The sequence below is a fragment of the Taudactylus pleione genome, unplaced genomic scaffold, assembly GCF_031769625.1.
Source record: "Taudactylus pleione unplaced genomic scaffold, aTauple2 ptg000398l, whole genome shotgun sequence".
In the NCBI taxonomy this organism is placed as follows: Eukaryota; Metazoa; Chordata; class Amphibia; order Anura; family Myobatrachidae; genus Taudactylus; species Taudactylus pleione.
This window is the reverse complement of record NW_028284800.1, coordinates 4,156,075-4,181,285: the sequence shown is the minus strand read 5'-3', so window position 1 is coordinate 4,181,285 and position 25,211 is coordinate 4,156,075. Positions and strand designations below refer to the sequence as shown.

General features: G+C 42.6%; 1 protein-coding gene across 1 annotated transcript in view; it reads left to right on the top strand.

The window, feature by feature from the left end:
• Positions 1 to 25,211, top strand: part of ACVR2B (activin A receptor type 2B) — a 191,055-nt gene that overhangs the window by 136,922 nt on the left and 28,922 nt on the right. The window contains exons 3-5 of the mRNA XM_088446409.1: positions 8,865 to 8,962; positions 19,483 to 19,637; positions 21,496 to 21,639. Of these exons, the coding sequence (XP_088302535.1) occupies positions 8,865 to 8,962; positions 19,483 to 19,637; positions 21,496 to 21,639 (397 nt within the window). The remainder of the gene's footprint in view (positions 1 to 8,864; positions 8,963 to 19,482; positions 19,638 to 21,495; positions 21,640 to 25,211) is intronic.

Below are 25,211 nucleotides of genomic sequence, written 5' to 3'. Positions count from 1 at the left end.
ATATTCTTGTTGAGTGAGGAATTTTTACTAAAACGACATTGTCACTGTGAGCACTGGAGGACACATTTATACAGTTTATTAGACGTGGCCTTAATTTATACTAGCATGCTCCAAATGTCCTATGCCAACTGCACACATAAAAATGAATTGAGCTGCTGTATATGGCAATCAGACTCGGGCAGTCACAGAAGAACAATGTAAAGGAGTGCACACTCTTCATTCTTTGTTGTGCTTTTATTTGGGGCACGCTGCAGACCTAAAACAACCATTTATTCAGTATTTTAAAATATTTTATGGGCTTTTAAATAAAGCTGTGATAACCCCTTTTTCCATAGTTTTCTGGTGAAGGAGTTATCACTGCTTTAAGCAATTTATCAACACATTTACTGCAGATAAATCATTGATTTCTCATGCGGTTCTTATAATTTTGCATAGCATCGCATCCAGGGCCAGACTAAGGTCCACATAGGCCTGGAGCGGAAAATGATGAAGGACCTAGCATGAGAAGTGGGGGGTGTGTGACTATACTCTGTGGGGATGTACACCCCACACAATATCCGCCACAATGACTCCCTATTTTAATACTTATGATGTATGGCCGACCATGTGACAAGCTGGTGGCTGACCATCATCATTCCGTCGTGAAGACTCTATATTTATCTGGATGCCTGGAGCAGTAGCTCCGTCCGCCCCATTGTTAATCTGGCCCTGATCGCATCCTCATAGTCTGATATGGAGGCTGTGATGAAGTGAGCTTATCACATTTTGTGGAGGAGTCATGACCCCATTTCAGAATGATATTATGCGGCACTTACCCGCCCAGTCTGGAGATAAGAGCAGTTGTTAATTGAACATGTGCGGGTTCTCCTGCCTGCGCATGTGCTATATTGAAGATTCTCTGCCATTGGATACGCTACTCACACTTGCTTATTAGAACTTTTGCTGGATAACCAGTTTTGCACAGGGCAAGGGAGGTACCAAAAAAGTGTGTATGGTATTAAATTGCAGCAGGACCACTGTGGTAGGGAATGAAATGAACTGCTGCAAGAGTACGATTTCTCTTAAATAAAGCCCTAAAGAAGCGCTTTTTTTTTTTTTCCTGTTTTCTTGCCCGTTTAATCACTGGTTAACTACATTCTTCATTAGAGTGTATCTAATACCCTTTCAGACCTAAGCCTAAAACCCAAGTTGGCAATATGTCTGAAAGGTGCGACCCGGTTTGACAGTCCCGGGTCTGCAACCCTGCTTGCTAGCAGGGTTTTCCCCAGGACTTGCAACCTGGGTCTTGATGACCCGGGTCACACCTAAAACAAATTGATTGGCTGGGGACAGTGGCGCTTGGAGATTAGATAATTTCCAAGCGCCCACTGAATGCCAGAAGACCCGGGTTGCCCCCCTAAGTGTGAAATGGGTAACTCGGCTTTAACCCGTGCTCTGGATCCGAGCCGGGTTTAAGCAGGGAATATATATTTGGAAGTGGTATAGCAGGCGACCTTTATGCTGCTCTCTTCATTTTCAAGGGAGCCAGGTCTATGCAGGAGTCTGCACACGCTTGGACCTTCCAAAACCATGTAATTCGTTGGGTTATAAATCAAAAATCTAAAAAGGTGTTCTGTTTTGTGAAGCATAATGCTTTGCTATGATCGTCATTTGCAGACAGGCAGTAAACAGTCTGAAAGAGAAAAAATACAATAAAAGTAAGAAAGATAGAGGCACAAATTTAAATTGTATGACCAATACAAAGAGGTTACACATGTCTCGGAGCCAAGTGCAGTCCAGAGATATGGTGAAGTAGTATGAAACTCCAGCAACACTGACTTAATCAGGCTGCCCTCTTCCTCCAAACTTGATTTCTCAGCCAAATATTTATATTACTAGCTTATTAAAGACGTTACCGTGAGGCCAGCTGTGACATTAAAGTCCATGGTTGTGAAGATAATGCACATGGGTCAACAATCTTTAAGGAATTCTGCAAAAAGGTCTTTACGGAGTGTCTCTAAGAAGAAGCCCTGGTTGAGAGGAATGAAACCATAGCTTTACCTATGTAGAGTTGGCAAAACCCCATGCAGAGATGTGGTATTTGAACTAGAACTTTTTGGTCCGCATGTTATGATTGTATAACACAAATGAAGCAATGCACACAAGAGTGGTAGCCCCTTACCCACTGTGAAGCACGGTAGCATCCAGTTATGTAATATGCTAGAGCATAGTCATACACTATTCCGAACAACTGTCCTAGTGGTTTAGGAAATCAATGTGAAACACAACACATCAATCCTAATTTGCCAAGCTGATAAATTCTTTCAGTGTTGTAGAGGAAATAAATTACTGAAGCATTACTATTTTATTATGGGTGTGCACCGGCCACTTTTCCTGTTTTGGATATGGATCTTCGTGTTTTGGATCTGGATTGGTTTTGCCAAAACCACCCTTCCGTATTTTGGGTTCTGGGTTTTTTGTTTTGGAACTGTATTTTTTTGGGAAAAAGCATAAAAACAGCTAAAATCACAGAATTTGTGGGCTTTCTGTTCCTATGCTACTATTAACCTCAATAACATTTATTTCCACTCATTTCCAGTCTATTCTGAACACCTCACAATATTGTATTTAGGAAAAAAGATTGCACCAAGGTAGCTGGAAGACTATGCTAAGCGACACTAGTGGGCGGCACAAACACGTGGCCCATCTAGGAGTGACACTACAGTGGCAGACAGGATGGCAGTTTGAAAAACTAGGCCCCAAACACTACATAATGCAAAGGAAAAAAAAGGTGCAAGATGGAATTGTCCTAGGGCTCTCTCACCCACCCTTATGTTGTATAAACAGGACATGCACACTTTAACAAACCAATCATTTCAGCACCAGGGTCTGCCACACGACTGTGGCTGAAATGATTGGTTCGTTTTGGGCCCCCACAAAACAAGCTGGCAATTAATCTGTCCCTGCACAAACTGGCTCTACGAAGGCAAGATGTCGTCCTCATCCACCGATTCCTCACCCTCTTCAGTGTTGTGTACATCCTCATCCTCACAGAGTATTAATTTGTTCCCGCTGGAATCCACCATCACAGGTCCCTCTGTACTTTCTGGAGGCTGGTCTCCCTGGAAGAATTGATCATTCATTTTGATGAACATCATCTTCACATTTTTGTGGAAGCAACCTACGCCTTTCGCTGACAAGGCTCCCGGCTGCACTAAACACTTTCGGAGTACACACTGGAGGGGGGGCAACTTAGGTAAAATAGAGCCAGTTTGTACAGGGGCCTCCAAATTGCCTCTTTTTCCTGCCAGTACAGGTATGGACTGTCTGACATGCCTACTTGGATGCTGTCACCGATGTGATCCTCCACCATTCTGTCAATGGTGACAGTATCATATGCAGTGACAGTAGACATGTCAGATATTGTTGCCAGGTCCTTCAGTCCGGACCAGATGTCCAAACTTGGTCCTGTCTGCCCTGCATCACTGCCAGTGGATTGCTTAGGATACCCAAATTGTTTCCTGGCAGCCCCAGTTGCGTGAGAAAATGAAGAAGGAGCTGTTGATGTGTCACGTTCCGCTTCAGCTGACAGTGTTTTCACCAGCAGGTCTTTGCACCTCTGCAGGCTTGTGACGTCCGGGAAGAGAGACACCACATAGGCTTTAAACCTAGGTGGCCAAAATGTAGTGGTGGCCACTACGGTGGCCAAAATTTAGTGGTCTGATTTCAACAGATTGACCACCCTCGAATCCTGGCAAAGCGAATGAAGGGCTTCATCCACAAGTCCCACATACCAAGCGGAATCGCTCCGTCTTTGCTCCTCCTTCACTTTCTCCAGCTGCTTCTGCAAAAGCCTGATGAGGGGAATGACCTGACTCAAGCTGGCAGTGTCTGAACTGACTTCACTTGTGGCAAGTTCGAAGGGCTGGAGAACCTTGCACAACACGGAAATCATTCTAGACTGTGCTTGAGTCAGGTGCATAACCCCCTCTTTTGCCTATGTCATAGGTGGATGTATAGGCTTGAATGGCCTTTTGCTGCTCCTCCATTCTCTGAAGCATTTAGAGGGCTGAGTTCCACCACGTCACAACCTCTTGCTTCAGGTGATGGCAGGGCAGGTTCAAGAGTGTTTGCTGGTGCTCCAGTCTTCGGCACGCAGTCGCTGAATGGCGAAAGTGGCCAAAATTTTTCGGGCCACCCAAAGCGTCTCCTGCACGTCTCCTGTCATTTTTCAGAAAATTCTGCACCACCAAATTTATTGTGTGAGCAAAATATGGTACGTGCTGGAATTTGCCCAGATGTAATGCCCACACAGTATTGGTGGCGTTGTCAGATATCACAAATCCCCAGGAGAGTCTAACTGGGCTAAGCCATTGGGCGATGATTTCCCTCAGTTTCTCTAAGAAATTGTCGGCGGTGTGCCTCTTACTGAAACCGGTGATACACAGCGTAGCCTGCCTTGGAACGAGCTGGCATTCTGAGATGCTGCTACTGGTGATGCTGCTGTTGTTGCTGCATAAGGTGATACATCTACCCAGTGGGCTGTCACAGTCAAATAGTCCTTAGTCTGCCCTGTTCCACTTGTCCACATGTCCGTGGTTAAGTGGACATTGGGTATAACCGCATTTTTTATGACACTGAGGACACAACTCTGTACATTCTCGGTATCGCCTGCCTAGTGAAGTGGAATCTAGATTGGATTTGCTACCGGGGACACACCTCACTGCACTAATAGCGGACACCGGACGGACGTCTAACACCAACATAGCAGTCAAGGCCTCAGTTATCCGTTTTGCTTTAGGATGACTGCTGTTGTACTTCATCCTCCTCGCTAAGGACTGTTGGAGGGTCAATTGTTTAGTAAAAGTAGTGGTGTTCCTACTTCCTCTCTGGGATGATGAACGACTCCCAGCAGCAGTAGGCGTAGCAATGCAGGATCCTCCCGAGGAATCCCGGATAGGAGAGTCAGTCATGCCAATGACATGGGCTGCAGGACCATTTCCGATCCTGTCTGAGAAGGAAATTGACGAGGAGGGAGTGACGGTGTGGTTTGCAGGCGCTTGGGTACAACAGGACAAAGGGATTTAGGTGTCCCTGGAATGCTTATGGTCTTAGCCACAGTTTCTGATCTTGACAGTAACTTTTTATGAACGCGCTGCAGGTGACGTATAAAGGAGGATGTTCCTAGGTGGTTAACGTACCCCTACTTGTTCCACCTTTACATATGGTACATATGGCAAGACAGTTGTTGTCCGGATTTGGATAGAAATAGTTCCAGACCAAAGAAGTGGAATGTTTGGTCTTCTGCCCAGGCATGATTGTGATGGGCTTTTTCATCCCACAGACAACAACTGTCTCCCCCGGTGCCTGATTTAAACAAACCACCTCACCATCAGAATCCTCCTCGTCAACTTCCTCCTCAGCGCCAGTTACACCAATATCCTCATCCTGTTGTACTTCAACAGTGACATATTCAATTTGAATATCAGCAAGTGGACTGCGGGTGCTCCTTCCAGCACTTGCAGAGGGCGTGTAAGTGGGGGAAGGAGCCACCTCTTCCCGTCCAGTGTTGGGAAGGTCAGGCATCGCAACAGTCGCCACACTTGGACTCTCCATGGGGATTTGTGATATCTTCTTACAATTAGAACGCACAGTTCTTTGCTGTGCTTTTGCCAGCTTAACTAGTTTGATTTTTGTAACGGGAGGAGGGCTTCCATCATCATGTGAAGCTGAACCACTAGTCATGAACATAGGGAAGGACCTTAGCTGTTCCTTGCCACATCGTGTTTTATATTGGCAAGTTTACGTTTCTCCTCAGACAATTTAAATTTATTTTTTAAGGCCATTTTCCTGAATTTTACCATTTGGGATTTTATATGCCCTCTACTATGACATTAGGCATCGGCCTTGGCAGACAACGTTGATGGCATTTCATCGTCTATGTCATGACTAGTGGCAGCAGCTTCAGCACTAGGAGGAAGTGGGTCTTGACCTTTCCCTATTTTATTTTTATCGGACAAATTTTTGTCCTCCATTTATTTGATATTAATATACGTGCGGCTAAGGCGCACACAAACACAGAAAAAGTTTTTTTTTTTTTTTTTTTTTTGGCACTTTGGGGGTTGCACCACCCTTCAACAGACAAGCCAGCCGGCCCTTGACTTATGACACTGGTGCTTGCTTGGCGCTGCTACTTTGTTGATGCATGTGCGGCTACAGCGCACACAAGTCACAAACACAGAAAAATATATATATTTTTTTTTTTTTGGAGCGCACTTTGGGGGTTACACCACCCTTCAACAGACGAGCCAGCCGGCCTTTACTTATGACACAGGCGCACGCTTGGCACTACTTTGTTGATGCACGTGTGGATACAGCGCACACAAACAGAAAATTATTTTTTTTTGCACTTGGGGGGAGCACCCCTGATGGACAGAGAACCCCCTGTACAACACTACAGCACACCTTTAGGACTACAACCTTTACTGCGCTACACAGCCAGCCCCTATGGACTTTGGAGTGAACACAGCCCATATGGACGACAACAGCAACAGAACTCCCACCCTCCTCCTTCACTGTCCACAGCCGGAGTGAAAAATGGCGTTGACGCAGGGACCTTTTATAGAATTCAAAACCCGCGAGAATCCGACAGTGGGATGATGACGTTTTGCCTCGATTTCAGATCCGAGTCAGGCGGGAAAACTGGAACTTGACTCTGATCCGGCTTCGATCGGGGTGGGGTTTAGATTTCAGAAATCCGAACCTGCTCATCCCTATATTTTATGCATTTATTTTTTTAGCAAGCCAATACACTCTAAACTGGTCATTAGCATCAAACCTTTCCTTCATCATACACACTAATATAACAAAACATCTGGGTTTGGTTGTGCACATGCGCACAAGGGACATAGACACAGACACGGTGACATCGGCAGGGACTTCTACAAAAAGAAGACTGAGGGCCTGATTCAGACCCTGTCGCAAGGCTGCGTTCGCACGTAGCCTGTCAATGCAGAAATATGCTAATGACCGCATACGTAATGTAATCGCAGCACAATAAGTAGACACCCAACACTACATAATGCCGCCTACTTCCCTTCACTTACGTTCTCGCAAGACAGCGAAAACATCGGGAACCATCGGACCCACACGCACAAGTTGTGGTTGACCTGACCCTACCGCAGACATTTCTAATGTTTGTGTGTAACTAGACGTTAGGATGCATATGCTGGGGTCTAATTATGCACGCTCCTGAACCGGCGTTTAGACGCCCAGGCACGCCTGCGTTTCTCTGACCACCCCCCGTCGCCACCCTCAAACGGTCACTTTCTATCAGTCACTGTATGAAGCCGCTGCGTGCTCGCTGGGTTCGATTCCCGATCGCAGCAGTCGCTTTGCGAACTGCGATACATACGCAGAAAGCAAACATCGACAGGCTGTGTGCGTACGCAGCCTTGTGACCGGTTCTGATTCAGGCCCTGAGTGCAATAACTGCCAATTGTGGTTAATCGAAGTATTGCCTAAGGGATTGAATAGTTATTTATGGATATTGCCATTTTTCTTTTAATTTGTATTTACTACTGTATATGGTTTTGCATAATCTCTCTTTTCTGGGAGAACTCCGTAAATGGGTAATCTACAAATTCTCATTGTAAAGAATAAATATTCCTGGCTGTGGAATTCTTCTGTATGGGGGAAAAGCAATAGCAGCTAAATATGTTTCAAGTCATCGTGTCTGTGTGTATGTTTAGTATGTATGGTCCTGCTAAAAAAATAAATGCATAAAATAGTAATGCTTCAGTAATGTATTCCCTCTACAACGCTGAAAGACTTTATCAGCTTGGCAAATTAGGGTTGATGTGTTGTGTTTCACATTGATTTCCTAATCCACTGGGACAGTTGTTCGGAAAAGTGTATGACTATGCTCTAGCATATTACATAATTCAAAGCCTTAAACATGCTCAAATACTTTGGGCATCTTTCAATTTAGATGATAAAAGGAAGTACGCACAATAAACAATACCGAGGGTACGACTGGGCGTCCCCTGATCCTCTAATTCGCCACATTCCATGCTCCATCTGCACTGTGAACAGTGCCCGCCGTCCTAAGAAACTTCAAAACATCGGTATCGGGATTATAAATGACGTTTTTACACAGACTGGTGATTTGTGTCTGGGTTCCTAGGAGATACAGGTAGCTCACATGTGGTACAAATAAGATAAGCATCACCCTGATTGAAGCAACTGTCTCGTACACTAAATATTGGCAATCGCCCAGGTTATGCTGGATAAGGAAGACATACTGTACTTCAAATAATTTATGAGGAGATTGTGGAGGGGGATTGGTAATTAGTCAGGCATCAAAGAGTGATCATTTTGTCTGGACTTTTAAAATGAAGCACATGGAAATAGCTTTTTATTGTTTGTAAAATGTTTGTTTTCGAGAGATCTCTGATTCGTCATAAACTGGTTGTCTGCACATTCATGAGGGGAAAACAAAGCATTACTATTTATACAGTATAATGAGCTTCAACATTTAGTGCTCAGATTCATCATCCAAGCTTCTTTGATTTGTCTACACTAGTTTGTCTCATGCATATTGTAATATAAAAAACAAACTCCGTATCCCGCACGTCCACCCCCAAGGCATATGAATATACATTTGGAGCAGGTACTCTGAAGCCAAAATATTCAAAGCTGCTCCACTGCTGGATTGGAAAATGAACTTGAACCACATTGCCTGTAATATATTGATATCACCAGTGAGTGGCCCGTCTACACTTTGTAGCCTCTATTGTACATCTAAAGCTGGGTCTTTTCTGGTAGGACAGTAGTGTCCTGTGCTACATAATCCATGCCTAAACATCTCTTTCTCTCACCTCCAGGACGCAGTGCGTGGCAAAGGAAGAAAACCCACAAGTATTTTTCTGCTGTTGTGACGGGAACTATTGCAATGAGAAATTTACTCATTTGCCTGACGTTGGTAAGTGTCATCCCAACAAATGTTGGTGTACAAGAATAATATCCAGTTCAATGCCAAGTCCAGAAATCATAGCCCCTGTGACCACTAGATTCAATTATCTCTATGTGAATGTTTGATTTCCAAAAATCCGTCCAGGTATAGGATCTATTACAGCAGTGGTTCCCAAACTTTCTTGAAACACAGCTCCCTAATATCAGCATAGACCAAACGTTTTTATTGGGAAATTCAGCAAAAATGATTAAATTAAGTTAATTGTATTTACTGGTCATCATTATGTTCAGTTATGTGGTGGTTGTCAGGGTTGCGCTTCTGTATGTCCACATATTATATGATTGGCAGCCACCAGCATTGCTTTGCCTATAATGTTCAATATAAATAATTTATTTTTATTATTATCCTTTATTTATATGGCGGCACAAGTGTTCTGCAGCGCCTTACATAGTACATAAACAAATAAGTGAACAAGAAACCAGTGACTTACAGTACAATACAATACAAAGCAGGACAAGGTTTATATACATTGCTGCATTAATTTAGTTCTGGATCACCAACCCAAGGCATCCCTGCAAGGGTCCTGTGGCATCCCAGGGTGCCACAGCACAGAGTTTGGGAACCACTGTATTACAGCATAAAAAAATAGGTTTAAATTAGAGATGAGAGGGTCCGGTTCTCCGGGAACCGGACCACCCGAACATTGCAATTCCAAGTCGGATCCAAGTCCAGTTTGAGTTTTCTCATCTGACTTGGATCTGAAAACCAGGCAAAATGTCATCATCCCGCTGTCGGATTCTCGTGGGTCTTGGAATCTATAAAGGTTCTGATGATCTGTGACATTTTCACTCCGGCTGTGAAGAATGTACAGAACAGACATGCCGTTCTTCTCTGTTGTTCAAGGGTGCAGTGTTGTAGTTGTTAAAGGGTGCAGTGTGTCGGGCTGGGGCTGCAGTACATAAAGTGGGGGGTGCTGCTGTGTCATTGTTGTCCTGTCAATCAAGGGGCTAGGGCTGAAGTTCATAAAGGGGTGCTGTGTTGTCCAGGGGTGCTCTTCCCCAGTTTAAAAAAAATAAAAGTTAAAATGAATAATTATTCCACAGAATAAAATAAAACTCTTATTTTTTTTTTTTTTGTGTTTGCTAGCTCGCTACTATTGTTCGGTGATACTGCCGGCCAAACCCAGTTTATTATCGACATATTTGTGAATCTGCAGGTGGTCCGTCCGCACTCCACAGGGGTGCATTGTTGTCTATAAAGGGTTGCTGTGAAGTTCATCAAGGGGCTGCTGCCTCATCCAGGGGTGCTCTTCCCCAGTGTAAAAAAATATAAAAGTTAAATAAAATTAGCATTCTACTAAAAATAAGTGTTTTTGTGTGTGTGTGTGTGTGTGTGTGTGTGTGTGTGTGTGTGTGTGTGTGTGTGCTAGCTACGCTATTATTGTTCAGTGACACTGCTGGTCAGACCGCAGTTTATCATCCACATATTGTGACAGTATGACGCTATGCAGTGTGTTATTCTTATTCATAAAAAAATCTTGTGACACTAAGTGGTAGCACAGTGTGTTACTATTTTTTATGAATAAGAAAAGAACACTATAGGTCATTGATACCGCAGTGTAATATTTAAAATTGGTGTTTGTGTTTGTTGATATGCAGTGTAATATTTAAAATTGGTGTTTGTGTTTGTTGATATGGAGAACGATCAGTTGAGAGAGAGCAGGAACCACCTACTAGTGCTGGAGCTGCTGCCAGTGCCACCAGTCAAGACGATAGTAGTCTGTCTACATCATCTACTAAAGCCGATGCCCAAGGGCATACAGGGCTTAAGTCAGGGCATCTAAAATCAGAGAACCAATCTTTTACAGTGGTAAAGAAAAAAACATCAAAGGTAAAGTTAGCTGCAGAAAGTCATAAAATTGGCAATATGCCTTTCACCACACGAAGTGACAAGGAGAGACTAAGGCCTTGGCCTTTATTTATGACTCGTGGTTCTGTCTCTTATGATGATGTAAGCACAAGTGAACATGCTGACATAGAATTTGAGGATGCTTCTGTGGAAGTGCACCAGGATGAGCAGGATATTTGTGTTGCTGATGCTAATGAGGATGTTGTTTGTGTAAATCAGGCACCAGTGGAAGGAACAGTTGTTGCACATGATAAGGAAAAGCCCATTGTCATGCCTGGGCACAAGACAAAAAAATCCACTTCTTATGTGTGGAATTATTTCTGCCCAAATCCAGACAACAATTGTCAAGCAATCTGACCATTTGTAAGGTATGCTGTCGGGAAGCCGGCGGACCTAATCCAGTCAGTCGGCTTCCCGACTGTTCTATCCCAGCAATGGTCTAAAGACATGCCGTCGCTGGAAGCCCGACACCCGGCATCCCGATCGAAGGGACGCCAGGTGCCGAGCGTGGTTAGGGGGGGGAGGGATAGGTTTAGAGTTCCCAGGGGGGATTTAGGGTTAGGCACCCCCCGGGAGGTTAGGTTTAGGCTAGGGGAAGGGGCAACCCCGGGGGGGGACTTAGGGTTTGGCACCCCCCCCCGGGGGACTTGGGTTTAGGCGGCGGGAAAGGGGGGGGTAGGTTTAGGCACTTAGAGGGGGGATTAGGGTTAGGCACTGGAGGGAAGGTTAGGGATAGACACCCCTAAGGGAGGGTTAGGGGGTAGAAATAGGTTAGTATATACTTAGCTTTGATGATTGGGATTTCCTCTGCCGGGATGCCTCTGTCGGGATTCCAAACGCGGGCATGTGTCAGGTGGTAAATCATACCGATTTCCTTTGTAAAGCCAGTGTAAGTAGAGATAAGAACCTTAACAATTTAGGAACCTCATCCCTGTTACGTCTTCTGCAGCGCATCCATTCAAAAAGTTTTTTCAAAATTCAGAAACTTTGGCTAAAAAAGTACCAACAAGCAGTCCAGCGTCAGCTAGCTCCCTTTGGATGTAATTGGTCTGGAATTTGTAGTTTATTTTGGTGGACATCATCTTTTCCACATTTTGAGGAAGTAGCCTCCAACGCCGATCGCTGACAAGGTTCCCGGCTGTGCTGAAAATTCTTTCTGAGTACACACTGGAGGGTGGGCAGCTCAAGTAAAGCAAAGCCAGTTTGTGCAAGGGCATCCAAATTGCCTTTTTTTTCTGCCAGTAGTCAAACGGACTGTGTGACATGCGTATTTGGACGCTATCATTAAAAAATTTAAAATAGTCCTCAACCATTCTTTGAATGGTGACAGTATCAGATGGAGTCATGGTAGAGGTCTCATTGTAGGAAATTCTTTTAGACCCGACCAGATGTCAGAAACTTGGTTGTGTTGACTCATCTGCATCAGTGGGTCAATTGGGAAAGTTTAATTTTTTTCTCGGCAGATGCACTTGCTGGAGAAGCCATCGCTGCATCACATGCCATTTGAGCTAACAATTTGCTTACCAACATTTCTTTGCGTCTCTTCAGATCTGTGTCCGTTGGGAACAAAGACACAACGTATGACTTAAACCTTGGATCCAGCACGGTCGCCAAAGTGTATTGATCCGATTGTAAGATCCTGACAACCTGTGAATCCTGGTGAAGCGAATAAAGGACTTGATCTAAAGTTCGACATACTTAGTGGAATCTCTTCGTTTCAGCTCCTCCTTCAGTTTCTCAAGCTGCTTTTCCAACAGTCTAATTAGGGTAATTACCTTACTCAAGCTGGTAGTGTCTGAACTCACTTCACAGGTGACTACTTCGAAGGGTTTCAGCACTTTGAACAAGATGGAAATTAGTTTCCACTGAGCTTGAGTAAGGTACATTCCCCCTCCTCTTCCTATGTCATAGTATGCTGTGTAGCTTTGGATGGCTTTTTGCTGTTCCTCCATCCGCTGAAGCATCTAAAGGGTGAAGTTCCACTTTGTAACTACCTCTTGCTTCAGCTGCTGGCAGGGCAAATTCAACATTTCCTGCAGGTGCTGCAATCTCCTACATGCGCCTGCTGATTGGCAAAAATGTCCAGAAATTTTTTGGGCCATAGAGAGCATCTCCTGCACGGCCCTGTCATTTATAAAAAAAATTAAATTGCACAACTGTGTTGGAATTCACCCAGCTGTAATGCTTACAATATTGGTGACGTTGTCTCAAATCAACAATCCTGAGGAGAGTCCAAGCGAGGTTAGCAATTTTGCAATGACTTCCCTGAGTTTTTCTAGAAGGTTGTCAGCGGTATGCCTTTTAGTGAAACCAGTGATATACAGAGTAGCCTGCCTCTGAATGAGCTGCTGTTTCTTAGATGCTGCTGCTGTTGGTGCTACTGAAGGCAATACACCCACCCAGTGTGCTGTTAGTCATGTAATCGTGTGTTTGCTCTGTTAAGCTTGTCCACATTGTTGTGGTTAAGTGGACAGTGGGTACAACGGCAGTTTGGAGACCACTAATAAATGTCCCTGCACAGATTGGAAAATTGCTTTTCTAGTAAAGTGGAATCTAGATGGGATTTGGTAGCGGGGACACAGGCACTCAATTAACGGTCTAAAACCCACTGCATTATTGGTGGATATTGGACGCACATCCAATACCAGCATAGATCAGATAGATCTGGTGTCAGTGATCCGCTGTGCAACTGGGTGACTGCTGTCATACTTTCTCCCCCTTGCAAAGGATTGTTTAGCAGGCAATTGTTTTTTAAAGTACTACTAGTAGTCTTCCTGGTCCCCTTCTGGGATGAACATCAACTCCCAGCAGCAGCAGGCATAGCACTCAAGGATTCTTCTGGGGCAAGGACTGATGTGAATGATTTAAATATTTTTGTAAAAGCCTCCCCTCCTCCCTCATAAATTTTCTTCGGAATCAAAATTTTTTATTAAATTTACTTCTAATCAAATCTTCATTTACCTGCCTCCAACTACATACATACTCCAACTCCCTTAGGCCTCTTGAATAATAAAAACATTTGTTTCCTGATGTGACATGTTGGAAGTTGAACTGCCACAGCTGCTGCAATCTTTGACATGTGGTTGCTGAATGCCAAAAATGTCCAGAAATGTTTATTGCAACCGACAGCATCTCCTGCATGCCCCTTTCATTTTAAAAAATATTCTGCACCACCAAGTTGATTTTGTGGGCAAAACATGGGACATATTGTTCACCCATGCTCTCCCCTCTTCCCTCATAAATTTGCTTCGGAATAAAAAAATTTAATTAAATCGACTACCAATCAACCATTCCTGTTCCTGCCTTCAACTACATACATACTCCATCTTTCTCAGGCCTCTTGATTAATGAAAACATATATGTTTCCTTATGCGCCATGTTGGAAGTTGAACTGCCACATGTTTGTGCTGCTTAGCTTAGTCAGCCAGCTAGCTTGGTGTAAATTTTTGGCCTAAACCGGATGAAAACAATATTGTGAGGTGGTTAGAATTGACTGGAAACGAGTGAAAATTAATGTTAGTGAGGTTAATACTGTAGGAACAAAAAAATCCCAAATTATATGATTTTAGCAGTTATTATCAATTTAAATACATATCCAAAACATGCAACGCGGTTTTGGCAAAACCAAATCCAGATCCAAAACACAAAGGAGATATAGAACCAAAACACGGGGGTCGGCGCACATCCCTAGTTTAAATGTGCCTTTAAGTGATCATTCTCTCACACATTAAAAACCTTCGGATTTTGCATCAGTCTAGGTTTTGTGAACGAGTTAACACACGCATTGAAAGCTATATTGTTTAAACCCGGAATGATGTGTCAAATCCTTGTTTTTCAAGGATTTGTCTTAAAAATATCCTGCATTTTACATGACATGTCACTGACAGATGCACAGGAAACCTAGCACAGGAATGTATCCTGTCATTACAAATGGTTTCACAATGCGCATATCTACAAAATCTTTTTATGCATGTGTGAAAGGCTTTTTCGAAATGGTGCTATTCTATTTCTTGGTGATACTATTGTCCAGGAAGTGAAAATAAATTGTGCCACTTGTCTGTATACATAGCTATATGCGACAAAATGAAAGAGGCACTGTAATGTGTTGTAGGGGTAGCATTGCATTAGCGAGCAAAGGCAGCACATTAAACATCACAAGCCCATAGATTAGTAATTCACCCACTATAACAAAATGTACTTTCTTCTGTTGTGCTTTGCTTTAAGTGTTTTTTTTTGTATACAATCTATTGCTGTGAACAGATGGCACCTTGTCACCAAAGAAAAGCCATTCAATCAATAACTTTTTCCATACAGAATCAAAGAGCCTTTCATTATACCCGGTGCTGGGAATAACTGCACATCAGTACTTCTCAGACGGAGGTCAATCTGAAAGTGACCTTGACCAAACAAAGGAAAGTGTCTCTTATTTAGAACGAGAGTAATGTGTCATATAGGGCGACCTTTAGTTACACTAGTTACATCCGTAGTCACCGGTTTAGCATTTGGTCCATGTTGATTTATTTATTTTTTTAAGTTAGACATGATCCCCACCCCCTTAAATGAGCGGCCATTGCATAGTCTCCAGTCAGTGGGTGTCACTGCTGGGTGTTTTGGAATGTTTCCAACCAAGGTCATTGCTGTTATCCATTCAATTACTGCGCCCTCCAAATGTGACTGAATCCCTTGTAGTTACCATACAGGGATGGCCAGCTGCCTAAGAAGGCTCTAGTATACTTCGATCCACTTGCAAAAGAAAACCTGGCTTGTGACGGAAGAGACCATTCTCAATGCTTAATGTTCAGCAAACTATGATACAGTAGATTTATAGTGTGGGAGCAGTGGTATCTGAAAACCTATTCTGCGGTGACTAAGCTACTCACAGGCAGGACCCGCAAATGTTTCTCGGCACTGTAAAGCTTGTTCTTTGTTCACTAAGGACTAAAAAAACATTCTCTCTTTCTCTCTCAGCAGTTTTGTGCCATCATGGTAAGGGTGAGATTGGGGTTGTGGGATGATTTACTATATAGGCTGCTCTTACCGTAGAACTTGCATAATATGGTTTTGTGCCATTCTATGGTTGCAAGATCCCTTGTGCTGGGCTGATGCCAGACACACAATGCAGACAGACATAAATCAGAGGAGCAGAGAGTTCTATTTAAGACCCAGCACACGCATTCCCTAGGGAAACTTTGCCATCCGATTCAGCAGATCACATAAAAAATGGGTGCTAATGTTTATGTTAAATGACCGATGTGTGAGGAAATTTCCAAGCCACAAAGAAATGCAGCCCCACACCAATTTAGTGTTTATATATATATATATATATATATATACACACACACGTTCACACCTGCACGGATGCTGCTATGGTGGCCCACAAATTCACAAAAATTTTCGTGAAACCACCTACATCAGAGCAGAAGTGGAAGTGTGAAGTTCAGGGACGTTTGCATGTTTTACATATATCTGTATATTTGGCATGATACAAATACAAACCCTCTGGCCATACTTGCCTACTCTCCTGGAATCTGTGAGAGATTTTTCGGGTAGCCCCCCGCAACCCCGAAAGATTAGGCACTTCTCCCGCATCCTGCCCACTTCCTAGTGAACTGGGGAGAAACCGCAGTTTGTAGGGAGGGGACGGGGCATAATGACGCCATTGTATGATCACATCACTTAGCCCCCACCCAGTATTCAAATGTGCGCAATTCGCAGCATTTTGCCATAAAGAGATGGGGCCTAATGACGTGAATAGTCCGGCCCCGCCCCCATCACTGCCCACCTGCATCTCCTCTCCGGGCTTCTCCCTGAGAGGACATTTCTAAAGTAGGTAAGTTCGCCCCTGGCGATTAAATGGTGTATACCGCTAAAGGTCAAAATCAAGGCTGCTGTGTAAGGTTGCCAAAACCAAAAAGAAACAAAAATGTACAAAAACACAGCACTGAAAATGAGACCATAAATTTATAAATATTTTTTTAAAGAATGTACTTCTATTTGCGCACAAAAGCATGTGGATTTGCAGAAAAAGATGGAGGCGTTTGTGAAACAGCAGATATTGGCTCAGACTGGTAAAAATATTTGGGTAGTGTTGCATCTAGTTTGTAGAGCAACGAAGAAACAAAATTATTGGATCAGGACAACTGTAATGAGATAAAGGGAAGCTGCTTCCTATGTGGAGGGGCTGACAAACATTCTGGGGGATATTTACTAAGGTGCAGGTTTTTGGAAGTGGAGATGTTGCCGATAGCAACCAATCAGATTATAGCTATCATCTTCTAGAAGGTGCTAGAATATTTAAGAGAATCTGATTGGTTGTTATGGGCAACATATCCACTTCTAAAAACACGCACTTTAGTAAATATACCCCTCTGAATCTGAAAAAGGACTTGATTTTTGCACCAGCTATGAGATGGCGGAGATATATTTTCAATAGGTCACATTTTCCACCCTTCAGTTGCACTGCAGCGGAGACGCACATTTCTAGGTGCCCATTGTCTACAACATAGAAAGCACATGTATTAAAGGCAGTCCTGAGGTGGTTCTAAAATTGTAGGAGGTTGGACATTTTGATGTGACGTTTATAGTTTTGCACTGTGCACCTTTTTGTTTTTCTGCCTTTACGAGATTGGGTAACATGCATGAATTTGGCGAATTTGCTGCTAACTTTAAAGTGGCAATAGAGTTACCCAGTAAAATTAGCCTTATAACTGATTGCCACTTTCAATTGAGTGACATACTCTCCAAAATCACGCTGGTTCCCAAATCTCTGCACCTATTACATAACACCCATAGGCAGCTACTAGACCAATGGTGAGCATTAAGCGGCCCTCCAGCTGTTGTTGAACTACAAATCCCAGCATGCTATGCAACAGTTTTTGCATGGCTAAATAGCAAATCTGTGGCAGAGCATGCTGGGATGTGTAGTTTTACAACAGCTAGGGGGCCGCTAATTGCCCACCCCTATTCAAGACTGAAGAGTTGTCTCTCTTATGTAGAGAGTATGTGAACCTATATGTGCTGATAGTGGTCCATCCAGCCTACCGGTGCTGTCATGTCATTTTATGGTGTGTATCCAATGCAGGTTGTAAAAAAGGTCCAGGGAATAACAAAATTGTATTCTACTGTATTCAATTGTATTCCACTTATTTCTTCATGTTTTCCCTTTTTATTATAAAGGGTGGTTCCACTATTACTAAATTCTCACTTACTGCCACTGGAAAATTACTATTGACAACGTGGGGGAAAGATTTAGCTTCCTGCTAAGAAGAGAAACTGAATGATTTCATAAGAAAATAGGTGGTTTTAAACCTCTAGGATGGGACTGGCATGGGTGCTAATCACTAGTATTAGTAGCCTATGGAAGGTCAGGGGCATGTTTCGCTTTGAATTTGTTTAAGGGGCTTTCGGCTAATGGCCAAAGCCTCTTTGTTTCCAGTCTTCCCATCCTCCCTTCCCATTGAGCAAGTTGGTTTGGTGTTGTAGTGTTGGCTATTTTGCGGCTGGAAAGAACGCCAGGTCATCAGTCCGGGTGCAATTATTTCGTTGAGGTGCGCTCCCTTCGTTGACTGGTAGTTGGCAGTACCACCTTTACAGGGGGCAGTGTCATCGCCAAACAGGTGGGTAGTCAAGGTAGAAAGTTGAGTGGATACCTTTGTTGTTTTTATTGGTGCTCCATAGTTGTGTTTGTGCACCCTGGGTGTTATCCGTCTGCAATGCATATTGTTGGTTGTTATTATGCATTGTAGATTGGGCTGATTTTGACCATTCTTTCTTTATCACCCTGCTTCACCTTAAATATAATTTATGAATAATATATGTTTCAGTGTCTAAATTGTATGCAAGCTTGAGGCCAAGATGGCAGATCAAGTTCATTTGTCTGAGAATCAGTGTAGGGACTGGCCAGATGGGAATGACCGCGAAGCGGTGGCCAGCTTAACAAATTATTGCAATATTTTGGAACCAACATCCCCTATGTTCAAAGGAGTTGCAGTTTGAAAAGCATGTGAGTGCCGAGTTTGTATGATATTTTTTATGTAGATGGTGTGGTCACATACCAAGGGCACCCCAGATGGTCGAGTGCCGTGGATTGAGCCTGTCGTGTGTGTGTGTGTGTATATATATATATATATATATATATATATATATAGTTCTATTTTTTTTATTTAGTTACTGACTTTCACATCTTAAAGAAATTTATGTAGATGATGAATGCGGCCTCTGTGTGTAGAGAGACGGCTGATGGGGCTGGTTTTATGTTTTTGCTAAGTATTCTTTCCTAGTTTCTTGAACAGCTAGATGCCTCTTGTCTAGCATCGTTGGCAACTCTTTCCCAAGCTGTCAGCACTGCAGAGCCCTGTGGCTGCTATGCAGCAATGGTGGTTATCCTAGGTTGGTGCATGCTTTTCTAAATAAAACCTAAATTATTAAAACATTTCAAAATCTGAATAAGTATCAGTACTTACAGCACATCAGCATATCTCCACTGAAAAGTATACTGAGATCAAGCATAACAATACCTTCCAAGTTTAGACTGGCCAGCTATGTGTAGATGTCTTTTTACACAGATTACTAGAAGCATTTTGATTGACCTTATTTACTTTTATTTTATGATTTAATTTCAGAAACATTTAATCCGAAGACTCAGCAGTCATCCTCAGTGCTAAACATACTAGTGTACTCCCTGCTTCCTATAGCTGGTCTGTCTATGGCCATTCTGCTGGCATTCTGGATGTACCGTCATCGGAAGCCTCCCTATGGGCATGTTGACATCAATGAGGTGAGTGTGGTCCAGTGGAAGGACTCTCCTCAGACTTGGGTCTAGCCGGAGTTATTGTAATGAGAAAGGGTTGAGACTTGGCCTATGATTTATTGACCTGGGTGTTATTACGTTAAGGTACGTACACACGTAACAATTTTTTGGACAATTTGTCGTTAACAATGTCGTTATCGTTAAGTCATTCAAAAAATCGTCCAGTTTCAGGGGCAAAACGATAAACAATAACTACCAATGCGCGCTCCCGTTTGGAGTTAGTAGTCATCGTTCATTGCCCATTCTGACTGTCCTACATGACGATTTCAGCTAAGCACAGCCATCATCGTTTATTAAATCATTGTGAAAATCGTTCATTTCATTACATAAATTCAATCTATTTTTCAAGGGAAAATCTGAAGGGAAATCCTTAACTAATCAAATCGTTAAGTGTGTACGCACCTTTAGAAATGGAAGGTGGGGAGGGGGAGTAGTACAGTAACTTCAGTAGGAAGTTAATTGTTATAATATGTTTTCAATTCTTACTAACCTGGGGGACTTCGGCTTGTTAGTGGTTAATATGAAGTGTTCCTTCTTTCTCCTCCGAGCTGTAAATGTATCTAAATAAAAGGTATTTCTTATTAATAGTAATTAGCAGCTACAGGATTTATATGGACTGCGCTAAAAGGAAAACTGGGTATAATGTTGTGTGGCAATGTTTCTGGCATGTGCCTATCTACTTATTTACACCTAGCAGTTGAGCCGGGCTTTGCCACTCTTTTTCTTTTTTGTACATTCCACTGGGGTGGCACTATTTGCTAAACAGCACAGTTTTGCCTGCGGAATTTAAAACGGCAATAATATTTAATGCAGTGGTCTTGCATTGAATATTATTGCTGTTTTAAATCCCTTGGGCAGAACCGCCCCGGAACGGTGTCTATGAAAATCCGGCAGTTAGTAAAATATAGTTCATAGTCTCAAAAGAATGTTGTCAATGTTTCAGGTTTATTTTATCCATCGCCCCTTTACCCTCATTTTGTCACTGACTTTCAGCTCTTATCACTTATTCTATGGTTCAGCTGTTAGAGTATGTTGAAATAAGTTTTATTGTCCTTTTAAAACACACATAAGTATTGATTTTCATTCATATGGACATATGCTAATAAGTTACACATGTCTTAGTGTGAACGTGTTCTCGATCAGGCAAGCCTTAGCCATAAGAAGCTGTGAATCAATACAAGAATTCTATTTTCTTCTACATGTGCCATCTAACCGGCATTAAATGTGATTTAAGAGAGCATTTTGTGAAAGTGCTACAAGACTGTTTTTGAGTAAATGGATCACAATTACTATGCCTTTAATTCCAAAGTGCTAATTGACTATAAAATGTTACATGGCTTATATCAGGTGCTTTATTGCCTTGTTGCGGCAGAAGCCTGTGCAGCAAAAGCACTTCATCAAACAGGCATCAGTGTAGCTGACATGAGTTGCAGAGGGCTTAGCTGCTTTTGTAAGTTTGCCAAAATAATGAAATGAAGAGCGTGGTTTATTACTACATTTGCACCATTCCGTTCTGTGTTTAATCTCCATAGTAACAGCAAAGCCTTTCAAAAATATTTCATTCGACAAGCCTCGATCCTAATCAGTGACATTCCCTAGAAGACTTTAGTCTTAGGAACATATTAAAATAAAAATGATCTTTGTAAACTTTGGCCTAATGAATGTTAGGTGGCGCGAGTCACAAAGGAGGATATGAAGGTTATTGCAGGTGATCTAGTTCTGCACCCAGGCTAATTAGTAACTCATTCTCTTTGAGGGAGCACGGGGGTTGCTTGGAGTTTTAAGTTACATGAAAGATCAATGCCATCTGTATCCATCTACCTAGGATCCAGGCCCACCTCCGCCATCTCCATTAGTCGGACTGAAGCCTTTGCAGCTCCTGGAAATCAAAGCGCGGGGGCGATTTGGCTGCGTTTGGAAAGCGAGGCTGATAAATGAATATGTAGCGGTGAAAATCTTTCCCATTCAGGTAAATGTTTAAAAAAAAAAACAACGTATTCATTTCTATACATTTTTATTATTTTCACCATTTTTTTTCTTGTGCTGGTTGTGAATATGTGAACAAAGTAATTTTGTGTGGATTTTCTATTTATTTTTCTACATTTTGGCAACAAGCAGTGTTTAGGGGACTATGGCCCAAATGTAATAGACTTTGATGATCTGGCCCCAATGCGATAAGGGCGATTTATATGTGTTTTCTTTCCTTGGCTGTAAAGTCCGAAAAATGCAAGAAGGGAAGGTGCCAGTTGGGTTGAGCATCTGAACCGAAGATTAAAACAGCATTTCTATTATTCAGAAAGTTGTTTTTTGTTTTTTTGTTTTTTTTTTAATGCAAAAGTCAGTGAGAGGGGAGAGGGAGGAAGATTAAAGATTCATGACCGCTTGGCATAGTTATAAGGACCATCAGCAGGGGAAGGGGAAATGAGAGTATGGATGTTCACCAAAGGCCACCAACACTGAACTTTCTTCAAGCATTAGTTTGTCAGAGTACAGAAAATAATTCTCCCTTTTCTATACAAAATGTTTTTTTTACTATTGCAAACAATGGGCTTACTTTAAAGTTATTTGTTGCATATTTTCCAATGCAACATTGTATCTGAGAGTTTTAGTTTACGAGATACCACAGTCCCCCAGCCTTTATGTAAAGTTAGGTTGGTCTTGCTAACAGACAATGGGGCATATGTATCAGTTATTGGTCCAGATAATTGTAATTTATCGCTGCAATAAGAAATTACTTACCGCCCAAATGTATAAAAAAAAAAACACATGCAGGGACCGAGGCTCCGAAAGTAGCCCATCCGGCCATCCCTGCAATGTGTAGTAGTGAAATGATTGCATTAGCACTACTATATCAGTAACCCCGGCGCGCTATTACACGTGTGGTCCACTGACCACACGTGTGCAGCCTATCGTCTGCAAAACCCTCTCCTGGTAAATATTGTCAAGTGTAGCCCATAGGCTGCAGCTGCTAACGCCTTCTTCAGATGACGTTAGCTACCAGGACCAAACACCGTAAAGCTTTGCATTCCGGAGCTTGGTAGATTTGACAGCTTCATAGCCCCCATAGAAAATTAATCTGCTGTCGTAAATGGAGGAACCGCAGGAGATGTAGAAGATATTTGCTATGGTCTCTCCTTCTTACACACAGGTGATAATTAATATTTGTGGTCATTCACCCCAAAACTGGTGTTTTTGAGGGATCTGCTGCAAATAATATTTAATAACTAAGCTCCAGTGTCATACATCCTTGGGCTGTCTCTAGGAGCCCTCTCACAGCAAAATCCATTGTGTGTTACCTGCTCTGCAAGTGTTAGCTATGCTCAGTAACTGATTCAACAATGGTGTAGGGAGCTTGGCGAAGACGTTACAGTGGAGAGACAGATAGCATTTATTACTGCTATTGGATTTATGCATATAATGGTAGTTTTAGTTTATTGCCATAATCATTGCACACAGAGCAGCCATGCCACTGCAGGCTGCCCATCCCCAAAGGTGACTTTTGAGGATATACAGTGTTCGTAAACTGCTACTGACATTCACAGAAGCCTTGCAAATATAAAGTATTAGCTTAGTTACAGACCTTCAGGTTTTGAAGTTTTAAACATTTAGAGCTTTGCCACTTACAAAAATAAAAATCAGAGAAATAAGCTCCTAATGCAGATCTGAGCGTATAGATTTGTAGCACGTCTGGAGTGTTTGGGAGTTGGGTAGGAGATCATGGTAATAATGTGCTCTAGTGATTTACATTTCCTGCCAGCTGTTTATAGAGGTAAATTGCACATAAGGTTCTTTTCAGTCACACCAGGGAGAGGTGAGAGAGCTGCTTTATGTCAGGTCTAGCAAAGTTCAGGACCCATTGTACGATTTGTTTTCAGCCGACTCCCAGTTCTAGCTCTTTCCTGTACCCTTTGTTACACTTTAAAGAAATATAGAAATCTGCAGATTGCTTAATATCCTTCCCTGTACCAAGCACACACTGCTTTACTTGAGTAGATCTAATTCTCTTCTACCAGTGTATGGTCACTTCTCCATAGTCCATAATGCTTCACAGAACTGCCTTGTACACCTCAAATTACAGCATCCACAATTGATCCCGACTTTACACAGTGTCCACTGTATCAGCTGAATCAAAATTTTTAAATATTTGACATTTTAGTGCACGGGACACTGTATTGCTTCCAGTATCACAATATGAAATATGTTTGTGTATTTGGCAGAATTTAACAATATGAATTCAGTCCATCTACCAAGATTTTCAAATCCATTGAAATGTATAATTATTCTTTGAAAAAAGCAACTTAAAGGTTTGTTCATGTAATGAGGCAATTCTAGAGACAGCAAAATATATGGAGGCTAATTCAATGAAATGCTATGTGCCACCGAACATTGTTAGGTTGCAAACATATATGCATATTATGGTAGTATTGGCATTGCGAGGAAAAACTTGCATTATTTCTGGACACAATGTGCCCTTCCGGGGCATCAAATTTAAATGAATCAGCCCCATGTAATAAATTCACCACATTCTAATTTGGCGGTTATTACCATGTTGGTACAGTAGCTGTGACAATAAAGTAGCAGTATCTGCCTTTTTATATTGTAATAGTAGTTTTTGACCCATCCGATGATGGGTTAGTCCTCACCTAGATCTTCTGTCACACCTCCCTGCCCTCCAGCCTACATCTCCATCCTCTTTTTCCATCCTACATCATGTTCCTGCCTCCATTATACCATCCTCGTCTTACCAGCAGTGTGAACAATTGGAGAGGGTCCTGACTCCCACTGCACACATAGCCAAAACAGCTCTGACCTATTGAGGCATGATCTCCTCAAAGTCCTCTGAAGATGTTCTGTAGTATCTGGCACTTAGACGTTAGCAGCTTTAAGTCCTGTAGTTTAGATTGTAAGCTTCATGTAGGGCCCTCCTGTTCTCATAACCTACTTCTCTTATAACCCTTTCACATCAAACTTTTAACCCGGGTTATTGCCGGTGCTACCCTGGGTCCAGATTTGATATGAAAGGGACAACCAGGGTCGAACACAGCAACAACCCAGGTTGACTGCTGTGTGAACTGTCGCAACCCGGGTTAATCAACCTGCGTCACGCTAAAAGGACCAGAGAGGTGGAACATCGGTGCTTGGAGATTATGTCATCTCCAAGTGCCAGCAAACTGCACGCAGGTGCAGTCTGAAAAGGGATGACCTGGCAATAGCCCCGGTCCAGTGTGAACTCTGCTTCAGCAGCTGTGACACAGCTTGAAACCGTGTTCAATAACCCAGGTTTGACCTGGGATCCTGGTGTGAATGGGGTATAACACACCAGCTACACTCTTCACCTACTATTTGGGCTCTCCACCCCCAGACTCCACTCCTTCGTTGTTTGTTTCTTCTAATAACCTAGACCCGTTATCTGCACCCACACTAATGCACAAAGGTATCAACTTACAATGACTATTTACATTGCATCAGTGGCTGTGTTAAGTGTTGTAGTGCTATTTCTTTTTTCTCTACTGTGTATTGGACTGTACTGTATTATTGTTT